At 44.0% G+C, this 18,895-nt stretch overlaps 1 protein-coding gene across 6 annotated transcripts in view; it reads right to left on the bottom strand.

Moving 5' to 3' along the window:
- The window catches only part of Gcnt2 (glucosaminyl (N-acetyl) transferase 2, I-branching enzyme), a 101,125-nt gene that overhangs the window by 6,585 nt on the left and 75,645 nt on the right, over nt 1-18,895 (bottom strand). For 4 of the 6 annotated variants that reach the window (XR_003950430.1, NM_023887.4, NM_008105.3 and 1 more), the window contains exon 2: nt 637-732. Coding sequence is in view for 3 of the 6 variants with exons in the window: in NM_023887.4 (NP_076376.3) it covers nt 637-732 (96 nt within the window). In the remaining 3 variants the exon portion in view is untranslated. Of the gene's footprint in view, nt 1-636; nt 733-7,486; nt 7,710-18,895 lie in introns of those variants that run through there. The other 2 variants (XR_003950428.1, XR_003950429.1) reach the window with 1 other exon arrangement.

The following is an 18,895-nucleotide window of genomic DNA, read 5'->3' as shown; positions in this document are numbered from 1 at the left end:
CAAAAGGCAGCCAGTGACTTGGGGTTTCCAGTTCTTGTCTATTCAGGGAAAAATCCCTTCTCTTTGATGTCACCTGCCATGTGCCAGAGTAGTCACAAATCTGCAGCTCTCCAGCTCACTCCTGGCCTGTGTGTGGAGGAAAGAGAATTCTGCAGAGGCAGGAAGGGAGCATGCTTTGTCACAAGAATGTAACGCCACCTGTCCCAGCCCCTGCACTCCCAGAAGGAAAGGTCAGGAATGGGCATGAGAGAGCAGAAATTAGCATCTCTCTCTCTCTCTCTCTCTCTCTCTCTCTCTCTCTCTCTCTCTCTCCTCTCTCTCTCTCTCTCTCTCTCTCTCTCCTCTCTCTCTCTCTCTCTCTCTCTCTCTCTCTCTCTCTCTCTCTCTCTCTCTCTCCCCTTCCCTCCCCCCTCCCTCCCTCCCTGGGTAGGTATAAGATGGAGAATGCCTGAGATATTAAGACTCTTCTTCAGGAGAGACTCCACACTGAAGCTTCAGGCTTTTTATTTTTTTTTTTTAAACAATCAGCCCCCTATGTTTTTCTCTGAGCACAGGAGCACAAGAACCTCTTTTACTGAGTTTACAGTTGTCTTGGGTCAGCCACAGGCAGGGTGGCCCCAGAGCGGGAGACCTTACCATGGCAGCCTCCATGCTTCGCTTCCATGTCCATCCACTTCACAGCTCTGAGGTTACCCGTCCAGGATGCGTTTGGTGGCATGGAGCCAGGGACTCCTGTAACGATGACGACATTGCACTAAGAACCAGGAGCTCAACCTGTCACTCAGTTTCCACATCCCTCCATTCTTCTCCAGGCTGTTGATTTTCTGTCTTTTCAGAAATCAACAGCAATCTCCTCTTAGATGTGACAACCCGAAAAAGTGTCTGCAGACATTGCCTCATATCCTCTGGGGAAGCATCACTGTCCTAGTTGAGCAACACACTGGCAAGCCACCCCAGCAGTCTCCACGCATCTCAACAAACTCTTGGTGAGTCATGAAAGCAAAAGGTATCACTTAACCATACAGGGGAGTTGTACCCTCAAACAATAGAAAACTCAGGGCTGGAAATGGTGGTGGGTTTTAGAATCCAGACCTCTAAGGCATCCTCTAAGGAGTGTATATAGGAATCAATACGAATATGAAAGAGACATACTCAGCCTTCTGAGAAGTGAGCATTTTTTTGCCATGACAAACATAATTTATAATTTCATGTATACAGAATATCATTTAGAGGTAATGACGCTATGCAAATATCTGCACTCAAAAAGCAACAGTCCTCTTTTAGGAAGTTCCAAGATAGTGAAACATACTTTCGTAGGAAGGATAATGTTCCTTTTAGACACGCAGACAAACGGACACACTGGAACCCTGTGGGCATGCTATAGTACATGGCACAGAAGAACTGCAGTGGCTCTGATGCTGGGCTTTGATACGCTACCCTGGATTATTTGGATGAGTGTAGAGGCCCAAGCAGTAGGAGTCCCAACAGGCTAGACTTCAGCCTTCTACTCCAGTATGCCAATCAAAGGTAAGCTGTCAAAGGTAGGTGGTCAAAGGCAGAAAACAGAATTCATGTATATCAAGGAAGCACAGAGAAATGGGGCCAATAACCCCAAATTCATCTTTATTGTTGAAATACTGTCATGAGCTCTACATTTCAACAGAGGGAGAACCAGGGTGGGCTGGAGGAAAGAGTCAGGCAGATTGAGCTAGCCTTTGCCAAAGCCTGGTTTGCTTGATCATTCCCTCCCCTTCGGTTGTGCAAGGTAAGACTGTAAGTTACTTGTTGGGCCAAGCCTGTTCCCAAGAAATGATTGCTCCTGCTCGGGTGTGATTTCAGTCATGGGGTGAACAGATTTGGGCCGTTGTTTCTAGAACTCAGCACGTGGGCAGTTTCAGGACAATCACTAGAGATGCCCGTCCACTTTGGGTGGGGCGTGGGGGCGGGGCTCTGGGGCAGGATGCTGCAAAAAGCTGACCATCAGGTGCCTGCTACTCTTTTTTGTTTTGCCTGTCGTCCTCCAGCGAGGTGAAGGCAGATTGTTTCAGTATCCTCAGATTTTAGACAGACACTCCATAAGTGCAGAGGTAAGCAAAGTTGATGAGGCAGATACAAAAACAAAGACAAAGAAGCCAGCCTTTCAACCGCTCTTTAGTTTACCCTGTGAGGAGAGTTCAGGGCTTCTTGGCAAATCAGTTCGTAGTAATGGTGGAAGGGGCGGGGCAGAAGAGTTGGTCAGCCACTGTAGTCTGAATGTAGAGGAAGGACCCTCCGTGAGGAATGCAGGTGCAAACAAGACGGATTGGAGGGGCCCAGAAGCAAATGGGAACATGGCCCAGCCAGCGCCTCAGTTTCTGCTTTACTTCCATGTTCAGAACAGCATGACAATCTAATCTCTATGTTGATTTTGTGGTAATCTTACTGGCTGCTTAAGGGTAAAAGGCTTGGACTCTGGTAGCTCCAACAAGTTGAGCCTGTCTACCTGTCCCCAATATAGATTGGACAAAAGGCAACAGCGAAAAGCCGAGAACTATTTACTCAGTGTGAGCGCACTGGGAAGAGCTACTCCCCAAGTCGGTCTTCGGGGGCCCATGAGAGGTTTAGGTTTGAATAGACAAGAGATATGCACAATCCCGCAGTCTCGGCTCTGGTGTGGTCCCACCTATCACAGTTGTGCCCTGTTCTGACAGAGGTCAGACCTGTGGGAAATCCCTTCCTTCGAGGTAAGCTCCTCCTCCACTGGGGCGGCTCCTTGGATTTTCCCTTCTCCCATCAAGGATGCCCTGGGAACTTTACTTCTCTGGACTTCACTCCTTGAAAGTCAGATGGCTGAAGGGAGGGGCTGGTGCATCTCTAGATCATCTTTCCCCTGCCAGAACAGTTAGAATGCAATTTCTCACTGCCTCAAATGGAAAACAGACTACTGAGGAAGATGGCATTTTCCAATAAGGATAACGGGGAAAGGTCTAAGACCCAAACTTTGAAAGAAATTCAGTAGAACTGAACATTTAAAACTAACCCATCTTACCTTAAAAAACAAACAAACAAACAAACAAACTCCAAATCCATTAGTAATGTGCATTTCAGAAGAAAACAGACCTGGTTCTTACTGGTAGCCATCTAATTATGGACCAATCTAAACCTAGATTTTTACCAAGTCTTCCAATAAAAACAAAATGTTGCTACAACCTACCCTGTAAACACTGTGGATCTTTAACTCCTGGGACTCTCTATCAGGAGCGAGTCATTTTTATTTTTTGAGTTGGTTTTTGTCTCTCAGACTTGAAAGCATTCAACAGAAAGACTTGAGTGGTACTACCTCCTCCTATTGCTTTGTGTTTCAATACTTCAAAGGTTATCCAAAAGGCAGCAAAGGGAGCTTCCTTGTTTTGTTCTTGGTACGTACTTTTACGTCACTTAGATTACAAGGAAAAGAATTGGTATTAAAACTTGCCTGCGAGTGTGGAAATCCAGGAGAGAATTCAGTTGATTTTACTCGGTCAAGCTAATCTCTGTGTGGTGTTTTTGAATCTATTGAGATTAAATAATTGTGCTGGATAACTAAAGACACCTTCCTAACAACACAGCTCTTAACCTTTGAGCAAGTATGTTTCTGAGAAGACATTTTTCGCTTTCATGCTCATTAATATTGATTGCACAAACTGAGACATGCCTTCTACCATCCTAGAGATATGATCAGCACATTTACAATCAATGACCGCCTACCTTCCGAGTAGACACAAACACCCATTAATCTCTGGCTAGTGAAATTCCATACTCCAATACTTTCTTTGACAGGCTTCAAACATGTCTGTTTAAATATTGCCTGTGGTTCATATTTGTGCATAAAATATGAGATTGATTAATAGAAGGGGGAGCAATTAGACTTTGTCTTTGCCCATCTCCCATAAACTCATAGACATAGAGAAGTCTGGGAGAAACGGGTATAGCTCCTGCTGTCTAGCTGGCTATTCCAGTGAGGTTCTTGGACTGGATGGAACATTATCACCTAGAAATGCACAAGAAATGCAGAGTCTTGGGCCCCACCCAGTGTTCCTGAAACAGGACCAGCATCCTAGGATCACAGAATCCTCTGCATGACCAAGTGTGAGGAAAGATGAGAGGCCACAGGAGCAGCCACCGCCTGTCTGCCATCTTTCCTTCATCTCACCGTATGCTTAACCCTGTCCTTCAATCCTTGGCACTCAAATCTGCTCTGGTGGCCCATTTGCTGCTCCTACGTCCTTTGTTCAATTTGATTACTTTGTTTCCACTGCTGGGACTTGTGTGTGTTTAATTTTTATTTTATGTGTATGTATATTTTGAAGGCCTGGGCACATGTGTCTGGTGTCCTAGGAGCTGGAGGAGGGCCATTGGATCCCCTGGGACTGGAGTTATTGGACCTATGAGCTGTCACACAGGCGCTAAGAACCAAGTCCAGGTCCTCTGCTTAGTATCACTGGGTATTTTTTCATATCTTAAACTCTCCTCACTAATGAAATAGCATATAAAATCAGCGCTTTCTAGTTTAGACTATATGAAACTCACTCTCTCTCGCACGCACGCACACACGCACACACACACACATACACACACACACACACACACACACACACACACACACTCATATGATACAAACCTAAGTTTCATAAAACAATACCTAGGCTTCTTTCAGGAATGACATTTGTTTATACTGCTATCTAGTTTTTTTGTTTTTTGTTTTTTTTTAATCTGGTTAGAAACTGCTAAGGTGGGCCTTGGAGGTATATCCAGGTAGTAGAGTGCTTACCTGGCATACACAAAGCCCAGGGTAAACTGGCTGTGGTGGCAAAAGCCTGAATGTTGGTAATCCCACCACTCAGGAGAGAGGGGACAAGAGGATCAGAAGTTCCGGGTCATTCTCCGCCACACTGGACTGGGGGCCACACTGGCCCGGGATATCTGAGATGCTGTCTCAAAACAATCAAGTAACTACATTAAGACAATTACTAAGGTCTCTTCTGGATACTATGATGGGAAATAACTGCTATTTTCTAAATATACAGTCTCCAATTCTGTTGTAGTTGCTCCTCTGTCCATGATCATTATTGTGCTTATAGCCAAGGGGCTGGGAAGACAGTCACAGGAGATTTGGGCATGAGTTTATCTTCGATTCACAAGAAACCTAACAAAGATGCATTTTTTCATGATTTCCAAGATAAGGCAAAAAAGGAGATTTGTCCATGTTATCAGAAAAAACATTTTCACACACACACACACACAAAATCCAATTCTCATCTTTGCTTTTCATGGGCTTCTGAAAATAGAACATTTGAGATAAAATTTGGAGAGGAACTTGGAATGTTTCTCTTGGGTTTCTGCCTTTACCGGTAGAATAACTGTGCTTGGTTAAATAAACGAATAGGATTCTTTGAAATTCGAGCTTTGTTTCTGTGAACTCCATCTCTCCTCACTATCTCCCCGGTTTTCTCCTCATTTGGGGAGACTCGTGTGTGTGTTTGTGTGTTTGTGTGTGTGTGTGTGTGTGTGTGTGTGTGAACAAGTTCCAGCAACTGCTTGATTCAAGCCCAGATATATCCTCTTTCACTTTCACCCACTTACTGGACATACAAGGAATTTAAATATCAAGCCTTGAGATTTCTCACAATTTAGTGATGGTGCTGGACAGCAAGACAGTTCTAGAACATTCCTGGCTAACCAGTAGGAAAAGCTACCATAACTGTCGTCCCTCCCCCCGCCCCCACTTTGGTCCATTCGAATCAACTCCTTCAAAATAAAATATAATAATTTTTTGGAAGATATAGATGTATACAGGAATCTGGTAACTATAACATTGTTACATAGACTGACAAACACAATTCTGAAGTCAGGACTTCAAGTTATTTGACTTTAAGACAACTAATTTACTCCTGTGAAGGTGCAGTGTGACAAATCCTGGCTGGATTTTGTCAGTACAGCCCTCTGTCCACATCCTTGGGGGTTGGATCGAAGACCTCCCTCCCCCTCTCTTCTTTGGATACCAAAATCTGAAGATGTTCAAATCCCTCATAAACAGTGGTACAGGATTTGCCCACATCTTCCTGGCCTGGCAGGAAAGATAGTTTTAATTTTGTTTTGTTTCGTTTCATTTCGTTTTTCCAGACAGGGTCTCCCTAACTATGTGTCGTCCTGGCTGTTCTGGAACTCTCTCTGTAGACCAGACTGTTGGATTACTGCCAACCTAAGGAAGATATTTTAAAGAGATCCTTGTGCCCTTCCCACTGGCTATCTGACTACTCAAAACAATGGTCCCAAAGGAATTGGAATCTCCCCAGGAATTCCACGCTGGCAGAAGCCTGATGCCAGCCAGAGGGAGAACTTGTCTCCCAAAATGGCAATTTCTCAGACAAGCTTGCAGGCAGACCCAGAGCAGAGACAATGATGTATATCAAACCAACCAGAGTCTGCTTAGCTTTGTATACCTCCGACCCTCTACTTCAACCTAAACCTCATACCAGGATGGGGAAGATGGACTTGGGCGTGGACTGGGAGGGGTATCTTTATCTTTCTGAATGTGGTTGTCATTGACTTTTTCTGCCAGTGAATTAACTGGCAGACAGAGAAGTGGGGGAGGAGCCAGACTTATTACAGATATCAGAGTTCAGGCTCTAGTAACTCCAAGACCATCTGAAACAATCTTTGGACCACATAGAATATCAACAGAATGTACCACTGTGCCCATAGTTTGCATCCTGTGCTGTTTGGGGAGTACGAGTCTGCATATGTTCCACGGAGACATGATTATTTTGTTCTTTTTTGGGGGTGAGGAGGGGTTGAGTTTTTTTGGTTTTTCGAGACAGGGTTTCTCTGTATAACCCTGGCTGTCCTGGAACTCACTCTGTAGACCAGGCTGGCCTGGAACTCAGAAATCCGCCTGCCTCTGCTTCCCGAGTACTGGGATTAAAGGCGTGCACCACCACGCCCGCCTGATTATTTTGTTCTTAGTAATAGTTGGTTGACTTTGCAGATGCAAAGGTTGTAGGGAAGTGACTAGTAACTGACAAATAATGCACCAAGGCAGAGGCAGGTGGATCCCTGGGTTCGAGGCCAGCCTGGTCTACATAGTGACTTCCAGGACAGCCAGGACCACAGGGAGAAACCCTGTCTCAAAACAAAACAAAAAAACAAAACCACAAACCAAACCAACCAACCAACTAACCAACCAATCAAACCAAAACAACAACAAAAACAGATATAGAGAGAATACCTGTGTTGTGTTTAGCAATTAATTACCATAAACACTTGAAAGCATAATCCTATTAAAATCTCATAGAGCATGTATGTTTCTTTTCCTTTGTTATGATGAAACACAAGAGCGAAAACAACTTAAGAGAAAAAGATTATTTTGGCTTTCCCAGGAGGATAGAGTCCATCACGGTGAGGAAGACACAGAGACAGGAACAGGAAGGTGGCTCACGGGAACAAGCCATAAAACTTCAATGCCTACCCCCAGGAGGAGGTACCTCCTCTGTCAAGTCTCCATCTCCTACGGGCTCTACAGTCTTCTCAAACCACAGCAACTCTGATTCTCTGTTGTGGCTTGTCTTGTACACTGTAGGAAATTGAGCAACAGCCCTGGGCACTGTCCAGGAGTTATCCTCCAATCCCTGTGTGTTAAACATCTCCACAAATACTGCCAAAGGTCACATGAGGCTCCATATTGCTCTTCACTATATAAAACAGAAAAAACAAAATCAACCAACCAACCAACCAAACAAACAAACAAACAAAAAAACCAAACCAAACAAACAAAGCAACCCACACACCCAGAATAACGAGTTGTATAATGTTGATAATCCATGCACACACTCTTGCATATAAAATGTGAGGCAAGGATCTGGCACTCTCCTACAACAGACATAAAGGCAGGCAAAACACTAATGTGCATAAAATAAAAATAAATCTTACTAAAACCGTTACTCAAGGAAATAACAGTTTGCCTTATTGTGGGAAATTTCTGTGATGTCAAAGACAGCTTAATAACAAAGTTTATTGATATATACCTGAATTATTGAGTAGTTGGGCCTGTTATTATGCTACTAACTTAAAAGAAAAACATAGAAAATTCATGTGCTGTAGATCTTTAATAATAAACAGGCTGTGCGCTAATAACAGGAAAATGTGGATTATAACCACATTTTATAAGTAACCTGGATTATAAATCTGACCAGTTTGCGCTCGGCTCCATAAGGCCCTATTTTGTTTACTATGGGTGTGTTCTCCAGCTTTTCAGTCATGGTTTATCTCTGATCATGGCCAACAAATGGACTCCTCTCCGGCTGTAAGAAGGCAAGGATGGAACAGAGAAGGACCCCCCCCCCCGCCCCCAGTTTTAGAACCTAGGTGGTTTAGAACCTAATATAGGCAACCCCCACCCCCACCCCATTTTGTTGCCAAACTGAATAAACTAGAACCCAGAAAATTGATGCCAGTAAATCCGGAGTGTGTTTGTGGGAGGGGTGGGGCAGGAGTTTGCAATGGAATGGACCCAAGGCTTTGTGCGCGCTGAATGGCCATCTACCACTTGAGCTCCAGCTTAGCCTAGCTTGTTGATTTTCTTTCAAGAGAAAAACTGAAAATAAAACCTATCTAAATTCTTTCTTGCACGTTTCCTACACTCTAGCGTAGCTGCTTGTAGAAAATGCATACATGGGTGTTCTTGGTGCTTAGAACTATCTAGAATGGGATGGACACCCCCCCCACACACACACACACAGTCTTTCGCCAGTGGTAGAAAGTGAATCCAGTGCTAAGCTAGACTATATATGTGTGGGGTGTGTGTGTGTGGTAAAAATTATGTGCACGTGTGGATGTGTGCACATGTGTGTGAGTGTATGTGTATGGTGTGAGTGTGTGTATGTGTGTCTGTGTAAAGGCAACCTCGGGTGTGGTTCCCTGGGCACCACCCACCTTGTGTTTTGAGATGGGATTTCAAGGCCTTATCTCAAAAACAAACAAAAATCACATAGGTTACCAGAAGCAGCAGTTTTGGTAGTGGGGGTGGGGGTGGGGGCAGGGATAGGGGAGTCTTTGAAAGAACCATGAAGTCAGGCCACACCAGTGACCTTCCAAGCCCCCAGAGCTCTGCCGAAGCTTGTCAGGAGAACCCACAGAATCTTAACTTTTCCAGACACTAAGTAGGTGGGGGAGGCTTTTTTGTTCATTTGTTTTTTTTTCATCCCAACAAACACCCGATTTTCAAAAGCAGGTAGCAGCTGCAGTTGGTGAGGACCAAATGACAAGCCAGGAAGATCTATTTTTCAGGGTTTTAAATTTTATTCTTGTTATTTTTAATTATGTGTGTGTGGGGGGTATGTGCACACGGGATGTAGACACCTGAGGGGGGCCGGGGGATCTGGCACGCTCTCGATTCTGCAGCCCCTTTCTTTTAGGTTTGAATCTCTGCATCTTGCTTCTAACGCACACAAATAAGCAACTGCAGAGCTCTAAAATCCAAATGCCCACCCCAGTATCTACCCGCCATGTAGCGTGGCACTGAAGAGGACGAAGCAGCAGGTTTGTGGGTTTGTGGCTTCCAGGATGCCTTGGCTCTGTACACCCAGAGACTCTGTTGCAAACATTGCCAGGAGCTCCCTCTCGGGCATCTGGATCAGGATCATCCACTGTTAGGTTTTAAACTTGGCACAAAAGGCTGAGGTGCCTACTTAACATATCAAAGCAGACACAGAGCCAGGCTCTCCCAGCATCCCTTGGTCGGTACCGGTTACAGGGCCCTCCTGCTAGCACATCCCAGCCCCCACCCTAAATTCTTCAGCCCAGGCTGTAATTTGGTTACCCCACTCCAGTACCTTTGGGCCTCCTGGCTGCTGCATCTGGTTTCTCTCTCCCTCCAGGGCCCAGCTCATCAGGGTCAAGTCCACTCTGTTCTCTCCCAGAGGTCCCTGCCTCTGGCTATATATACTCTTCCACATATGTATAATAAACTTTCTCTTCCACCCTACCCAGGAACGGTCATGTTCCTTCCCTTTTCCTTTCTCCTTTTCACTCAGCCACTGCTATTTTAAATTATTTATTTGTGTGCATGTGAGCCTGTGGCAGCCAGAGGAAATCCTGATGTGCCACCCTCAAGAATATCACCACTTCCTTTCAGATAAGCTCTCCTATAGGCCTGGAGTTCACCCGGTACACTAGGCTGCCTGGCCTGTGAGACCAGTATCGTCCGGTTTCTGCCACCCCGGTGCTGAGATTCAAAGAAGGTTCCACCTTGGACCAATTGACTGATTGCTTGGTTGATTTGGGGGTGAGGGTGGGGAGATGGGTTTAGACTCTGTACCCTATAGGTTGATCCAAACCTCACCATGAAACCCAATCTATCTTCAAAATTTAAAGGACCTTCCCGTGCCAGCCACCTGAGTGCTGGGATTACAGGCATTTCCCACTTCTGGATGACTCCTAGTTCTTCATGGTCCTCTTTTCCTGATTTCATAGGACAGACAGACACCCAGCTGTGTCTGTCTTCCAATTTATCCAGTGCTTCACAGCATCAAGTATTGAGCCTCAGTAACAAGTTTATTTTATTTTATTTTATCAAATCTTAGAAGCTTTATTTTTCAACTTTCAGGGATTTTTAAAGGTAAAGTTCAAAGCAGCCGCTGTTTATTTCTCAGCTTCCCTGAGATGAACTATCCCCAGGTTCATGTCGGCTCTGTGAGTCTACTTTTTCCCTCTTAAAGTGATAATCCCATGGCTTGTGAAACACAGGACCCCGATAATAAGGGTGGACTAAAATAATTCATAAAAGTATAAACAGATCAAAGTGAAAATTACACATATACTATAAAACCTAATGCCTACAAATAATCAATTGATAAATATAATCCACCATATACACAAGCTGAAAGAACCATCATTAGGTTACCTCATGAGATGCAGGAAAGGCCCTTGACAAAATCCCAACACCCCTTCATTTTAAAAGTCCTGGAAAGACTAGAGACACAAGGAACATACCTCAGCATAATAAAGGCACTTTACAGGAAGCCCATTGCCAGCATCAATTTAAATGGAGAGAAACTCAAAGCAATTCCACTAAAATCAGGAACAAGACAAGGTTGTTCACTCTAGCCACACCTACTCAATACAATACTTGAATTCTTAGCTAGAGCAATAAGACAACTGAAGGAGATCAGGTGGTACAAATTGAAAGGTAATAGCCGAAGTATCTTTATTTGGAGATGATATGAAATTGCACGTAAATGTTCCTGAAAAATTCCACTGGGAAATTCCTACAGCTGATAAAGTAGCTGAGTACAAAATTAACACACAGAAATCAGTAGCTCCAAGCCGGGCGTGGTGGCACACGCCTTTAATCCCAGCACTCAGGAGGCAGAGGCAGGCCTGGTCTACAGAGTGAGTTCCAGGACAGCCAGGGCTACACAGAGAAACCCTGTCTCGAAAAAACAAAAACAAACAAACAAACAAAAAAATCAGTAGCTCCTATATACAAACGAAAGACAGACAGAGAAAAAAATCAGAGAAACACCTTTCACAATAGCCTCAAAGAATAATGTATCTTGGGGTAACTTTAACCAAGCAAGCGAAAGACTTGTATGCTAAAAACTTCAAGTCACTGAAGACAGAAATTGGAAGATAAAAGAAGATACAAAGAGCTCTCATACTCATGGATTAACATAGTAAAAATGGCCATTCATTTGTACAGATGCAGTCTATACAGATTCAATGTAATCACCATTGAAATTCCAACACACTTTTTCATAGATCTTGAATTTCCAGCTTCATGTAGAAACACACACACACACACACACACACACACTTGCTGAAACAGTCCTGAGTAATAAAAGAACTCCTGGAGATATCACTATCCCTGATTTCAAGTTGTACCACCAAGCTATAGTAATAAAAACAGCATTGAATTGGCACAAAAGCAGACACATTCGTCAATGGAATCAAATTGAAGACCCGGATATAAATCTGCACACCTTTGGAGCCTGATTTTTGATAAAGAGGCCAGAAGTACACACAGGAAATAAGACAGCATCTAAAACAAATTGTACTAGTCAAACTGGATGTCTGCATGTAGAAGAATCCAAATAGACCCATATTATCACCCTGCATACAACTCAACTCCAAATGGATCAAAGACCTCAATATAAAACCAGATACAGTGAACCTGATAGAAGAGAAAGTGGAGAATAGCCTTGAACTCACTGGCACAGGAAAAGTTTCTGAACAGAACACCATTAGGACAGGCCCTTAGATCAACAATTAACAATGGGACCTCATGAGATTGAAAAGTTTCTGCACAGCAAAAAACACTGTTATTCCAACAAAGCAACAGCCTACAGAATGGGGCAAAGATTTTGACCAGCTACACATCCAATAGAGGGCCAATATCCAAAACATATAAACTAAATATCAATAAATAAATAACTTAGTTTAAAAATGAGGTACAGATCCAAACAGAGAATTCTCAAAAGAGAGAACTCAAAATGGCTGAGAAACACTTAAATGCTCACCCTAAGCCATCAGGGAAATGCAAATCAAGATAACGCTGAGATTTCATCTTAGACCCCTTAGAATGGCTAAGATCAAAGCCACAAGTGACAGCGCATGGTGCTGAGGGTGTTCAGTAAGAGAAATGCTCATATCTTGCTAGTGGGAGAGAAAATTGCTACAGCCATGATGGAAAGCGGGTGTGGTGGTTCCTCAGGAAGTTGGGAATACCTCAAGGTTCAGCTCTACCACCCTTGGGCATATATCCAAAGGATGCTTCATCCTACCACAGAGACACTTGCTCAGCCACGCTCACTGCTGCTCTACTGATAATAGTCTGAGATTAGAAACAACCTCTACTCATAAGAAACTGAAATTGGAAACAACCTTGATATCCCTCAAGAGAAGATCGAACAAAGTAAATGTGGTACATTTATACAATGGAGTAAAAAAAAAGAAAAAGAAAAAAGACACCATCCAGGCAAATGGATTATGAAACTAGATAAAATAATCCTGAGTGAGATATTCCAGACCCAGAGAGAAATCTGGTTATGTAGTCACTTAGATTTAGATATGGATATTAGCTGTTAAGTCAATGATAACTAAGCTACAATCCACAGAACTACAGAGGTTAGGTATAGAGTAAGGGAATAGAGTGTGTTTTTATTTGGTTACAGTTTCGTGGGGTTTTGTTTTTGTTTGAGGGGAGGGGTTTTATTTTGTTTTCTTGGTTCTCTTGTATTGGGTTTTTGTTTGTTTTTGAGAAAGAATGTAAAGTTCGGTAGGTAGGAGGCGAAGGGACCTGGAAAGACTTGCGGGAAGGGAAGAGTAAGATCAATATACATTTAAAGCTAAATTTTCTTTTAAAGAATTAAAAACATGATTTAAAAAGACAGCAGATAAGAAGATATGAACGAGTGAGAATCAATACAATGTTTAGGTAGAGAGGAAAACAATTACTGCTTACAAATATGATCCAAACTCAAAATTTGATGTGGGAACCTTCCTAGGGAACTGAGTCCAAGTTTCTTTCCTGGAAAATCAACAGGCTCTTCAGGAAGTCCTTGTTTCCTGTCTTGTCTCCAGCCTCTGTGACAAGTGTCACAGACTGCAGGGAAGGCATGCATCAACCTGAGTGCCCATCGCCCTTAACACCTAGTCACCTCTCAGAGGTCCCACCTCTCAACACTGTTGGAACAGGGATTCCCCTTTTAACACACAAACTCCAGCATTCAGCTTTGGCCCACTCACTCGCTTCTGGTGATAGGAGACACCCTTCTCTCCTTAAGCCAGCTCTTTTAATTTTTCCATAACTCTGATGACTACCTGGTCAAACACCTAAGAAGAGTGGAGAAAAGAATGTGGAGCTATGAGGTAGCCATGCTGAATTTACTCCTGGCCTGTCCATAACTCATCACGGGACCCAGAGCGAGTTCTGAGTAGCCTATGAGGTTGGCTTCGATTCCGTAGGAGAGTCTTTCTGGTCACCTCCAGTTCTGTATTTCTCCCCTAGACTTTCTATTTCTCACAGAACTGAAAGCGCCAGAACGGGCCATGGCATCTTCCTATCGCCCTCACTGACGTCACACTGAGGCTGCATCTGCAGATGCTGACGCTTTGCTAAGTTTCACCCCGACGCTAGGTCTCTATCTCGACTTTCTAGATCATACATAATACGTGTATTTCCGCAAAAATAAATACTCTTATGTCACTCTTAGCTCAGAATATAAGATTTGTGGTGTGTGTGTGTGTGTGTGTGTGTGTGTGTGTGTGTGTGTGTGTGTGTGTATAATTGAATCCAGGGCCTTGCACATCTTTTACCAATGATCTACACTCTCAATCCCAACCTCATGACTATTTTTTTTTCGAGACAGGGTTTCTCTGTGTATCCCTGGCTATCCTGGAACTCATTCTGTAGACCAGGCTGGCCTTGAACTCAGAAATCCGCCTGCCTCTGCCTCCCGAGTGCTGGGATTAAAGGCATGTGCCACCCTGCCTGGCTACCTCATGACTGTTAACTAGCTAACTAGTTCATACTGAGCATAGATTAAAAAGTCACCTTTAGTGGAGGGGTTTGAGACAGGGTCTCTCTGTGTTTTCCTGCTTTTAAGTGTTGGTTGAGTTACAGTTACACAGAGAGGGAGAGACTGAGCCTTGATGTCCTGCTCATTCTGTAGATGAGGCTGGCTTTGAACTCACAGAGATCCACGTGCCTCTGCCTCCCTGGCGCTGGAGTTAAAGGTGTGTGCTACCACACCCTGCTGGCAAGTCTTCTCTAATGTGAGAAATGCTTGTTGGGTTTCTTGAACTCAGAGTTCATCTCTCATATACATTTAGCACTTTTACTGGGCTTACGAGCTAAATTTAAAAAAAAAAAAGAAGAAGAAGCAGAGCTATTTCCTTTATTTCCTTGGAACATGAATCTGACTGGATTCTGGAAACCCCGGTAGATTCTGCTGGTTAACATTTCCCTGCAGCCACTGTCTTTAGGTACATCTTGAGTGCTTATATCTAGCTTAGATTGGTGTTTCTCAGTTCCTGCGGTAGTCATCAGGTTTTACGTGACTGTCCATTAAAAATGCAGTGTTGATTTCCCTCAGTCAGCAGGGCCCTGCTCTCCTGACGTCATCGGAACAGCTTGGCTGGTGCCGTATGCTTCCTTGCCAGGAGTAAACCCCTTACTGACGTGAACAGATTTTGTTTAATTTTTAAAACATTTTAATTTCATGTGCATTAGTGTTTTCCTTGCCTGCCTGCCTGTCTGTCTGTCTTAAGGGTGTTGGGGCTGCTGAAACTGGAATTACAGATAGCTGTGAACAGCCATGTGTGTGTTGGGAATTGAACCTGAGTCCTCTGGAGGAGCAGCCAGTGTTCTTCACCACTGAGCCATCTCTCCAGCCTCGTAGGCAGATTTCCATCTTTGCTCTATACACAGTGCCTTCTTTACCTTCAAAACAAGGCACCAGGCAACATTCAGTTGGCTACGACTCAAGAATTCATCTACTATTTGTAACCACTGCCCGCCACCCCCAGCCTGTCCTGGTCCATATACAAACAGTCAAATAAAAACTCAGACACACAAATGGTTGTCTAATTTTAACCCTGATGTTCAGCTCAGCTCTGGTCAGAAGTTGTTGAAGGTCAGTCGTGAGCTTGCTGTTGCACAAACTGAGATATATATAGGTTGCTAATTCTGGGAACTAAGTCTCTGTCTATAACAAGCCTAGCCTTTTCTGAAAAACACCAGTACAGTTCTGTTTGTCCAGTTGTGTAAGGTGACTTAAAAAAAGAGAAGAAACATGACAGAAAGGTTTGCCCTGGGCCTGGGATACATGGGTGCCCTCCTTCCTAATGCCCAGTCCCCAGGAAACATGCAACAAGGAAGAAATCTATGCCTATTGCTTTTTCCTCAAACATCCATTTAGCCCAAATATTTGGATCTAAACGTCTACACGTCAATTAAAAGTTATACAGTGAGAGGACTGGGGAGATGAGACGCACAGCAGTTGAGAACACTAGATTCAGTTCCCAGCACCCACATGGTGGCTTACAACCACCTGTAACTCCAGTTCTCAGGGATCCCAAGCCCTCCTTTAGCCTCTGACGTCACTGCACCAATGTGGTGCAGAGAGGTACAGACATACCACAGATAAATTAAAGATGAGTAAATGTTTAAAAGAAGTTATCTAGCAACAGAAGACCAGACATCTAACGTATGGGTTTAGAGTGGTCATTACAGTGGGAAGTGACTGAAAGAGGACCCTCAAAGGTCCCAGAAGTACTGAGAATGTGTTTTGTCCTGTGGACGAAACAGACAAGGAACAGTCTTTAAACCATAATGAGCTTAGGGTGGGGATGTAGCTCAGTTGGGAGGGCGGATGCTCACCATGCATAAAGCCCTAGGTTTAATCCCCAGCACTGCATTAGCCTGGGTGTGGTAGCATACACACATAGCCCTAGTCAGAAGTAATCTGATCCCAGCACTTCCCAGGCAGTGGTAGAGGACTTGTACATGGAGGCCATCCTTGGCTACAGAACCAGCCGGAGCTGAGACGCAGCACCAAACAGAAACAGACAATGCATGATCTGTTCAACTCTGACATGTCTCGTTTCCATAAATCTGGAGCAGGGCCCCAGACACAATGGACTGACTCCATGATTGAAGTACCTACCATTCAGGCCATCAGACAGCATATAGACAGCCCCGCCAGCCAAAATGAAAACAAAGACCTTTCCCTAGTCCTGGGAAAATCTCTAAATGTACTAACCTTGCCTTTTGGCTTCTTAGTTCTGCTTCTGGCTAACTGCTCTTGTTAACTGGAGTATGTCCCACCCAGAACATGGCTTCTGTGCGCTTATAAGCTCATCTGGAGAAAGTCTCCGTGCTACACTGGGATCTCAGTGCTACACCGTATAGGAGCCGTCAGCTAATGAAGACATTCTAGTGGCTGAAACCCATGCCTGAGCAGTCTTCTCTGGAGACAATACTACAGTGAGACGGTACAGAGCGGTCAGGAATCCAATATCTGCATGCGTCTATAAAACCAACTGTGAGCCTTTGCAGAAATGCTATTCATCTGGCTGCTGCTTTTGCTTCCCTCTTTACCAAACAGGACCTGATAAGCCCTTACATCATAACACTGGGGGTTTCCTTTAAGCTGAAGTTATTCCAACACATTAGGGACTCTGGGTGACAGCTATTGTCAGCTCAAGAGCAAGCACTAAGATATTAACTGACAGAGAAAGCAACAAAAATGAAACTCATAAGCCACCTATAAAGTTTTTAATAAGAATCTTAATTGAGGTGCTATGATACCCAATGATATTAGGGTGCTCTTGACTGATCTGGTTGGTTGAAAGCACCATGATGGGGCGCTTAACAATGGCCCACGCGTCTGGGATCAATGTGGAACCCAGTTTTTGATATTCTTTCCATGAAGCTCATGGATTCCTTACTTACTAGGAAGCACTGATACTAAACTACGAAGCTAACAAAGGTACACCAGCTTTAATAGTTCGATCAACGGTTTCAGCGTATCATCCCGAGTGATCAAAACTGAGGTCTTCCACAGCCTGCAGACATTCTCCACCACTGAGTTATATCCTCGGGCCTAACTTTTCCAAATGAGATACCAAACTGTTCCATCATTTATGGAGATGACTTATGGGGGAAGTGGCTCAAAAAAAAAAAAAACCAAAAAAAAAACAAAAAAACAAAAAAACCAACAACTTCACAGATATTAAAACTGCCAGAGAGGCTGCTGCAAACCACACCCACCAACAAATATTCAGAGGAAACTTCTTGTTGTTGAAGAAAAGTGAGATGGGCAGTGATGGCGCTCAGCTTTTAATCCCAGCACTAGGGAGGCAGAGGCAGTTGGATAGCGCTGAGTTAAGGCCAGCCTGGTCTACAGAGTGAGTTCCAGGATGGAGAAACCCTGTCTCAAAGCAAACAAACAAAACACAACAATGTACTCTAGGTGAACACTATCATTTCCAGTTTAGAAATACAGAAACAGCCGGGCAGTGGAGACGCATGCCTTTAATCCCAGCACTTGGGAGGCAGAGGCAGGCAGATTTCTGGGTTTGAGGCCAGCCTAGTCTACAAAGTGAGTTCCAGGACAGTCAGGGCTATACAGAGAAACCCTGTCTCGAAAAACAAACAAACAAACAAAATATAGAAACATACCATCACGAGTTACACGATTCACATTAAATCATTAAATTAAGTTAGGAGTCTTCAGAGTTGGGCCTGAGCACAAGGGGAGTGTCTCCTCTGTCTTCCTACGCTAATTACTGTCTGCTCCAGCATTTATGGGCATACCACTGAAAGATCCTGAGAGAGAGTGAAAAATTATGTAAGCCCCTAGACTTGTGTCCAAAATAGACCTCACTAATGGCAGGGAGTAATAGTTTAACTCACCCCATTGTTCCAGAATGTACTAACCACAAAGTAGAAGTTTAACTTGCTCCATTGTTTCAGGAAATGTTCATACAGAATACTCTAACCATTCCTTGAACCGGCTATACTTGCCAAATGCTATAGCCCAATGCCAGGTGTTTGCTGTTTTTGCCTTTATAAGCCCCTTGCCCCTTGAGCTCAGGGTCGACTCCTCTACCCCTGCATGGATTACGGGTTTGCCCCAGTGCACTGGCCTTTCCCAAATAAACCTCTTGCTGTTTGCATCAAGATCGGTCTCTCGTGAGTTCTTGGGCATCGCATCATCCCCGGACTTGAGTGAGGGTCCCCCTGTTTCGGGGGTCTTTCATCACAGCGTCTCTCCAGGAACCAGGGGAAAATGGTTCATATTAAAACAGCCAGCAATGAAAAGGAGATGAGACATGCATGCTCAGAACCCAGGCTCACAGGATTCATGCCCTGCTC

Source organism: Mus musculus, chromosome 13, assembly GCF_000001635.26.
Source record: "Mus musculus strain C57BL/6J chromosome 13, GRCm38.p6 C57BL/6J".
Lineage (NCBI taxonomy): Eukaryota > Metazoa > Chordata > Mammalia > Rodentia > Muridae > Mus > Mus musculus.
The sequence above is the reverse complement of the archived record's forward strand: the minus strand, read 5'-3'. Positions and strand labels throughout refer to the sequence as shown.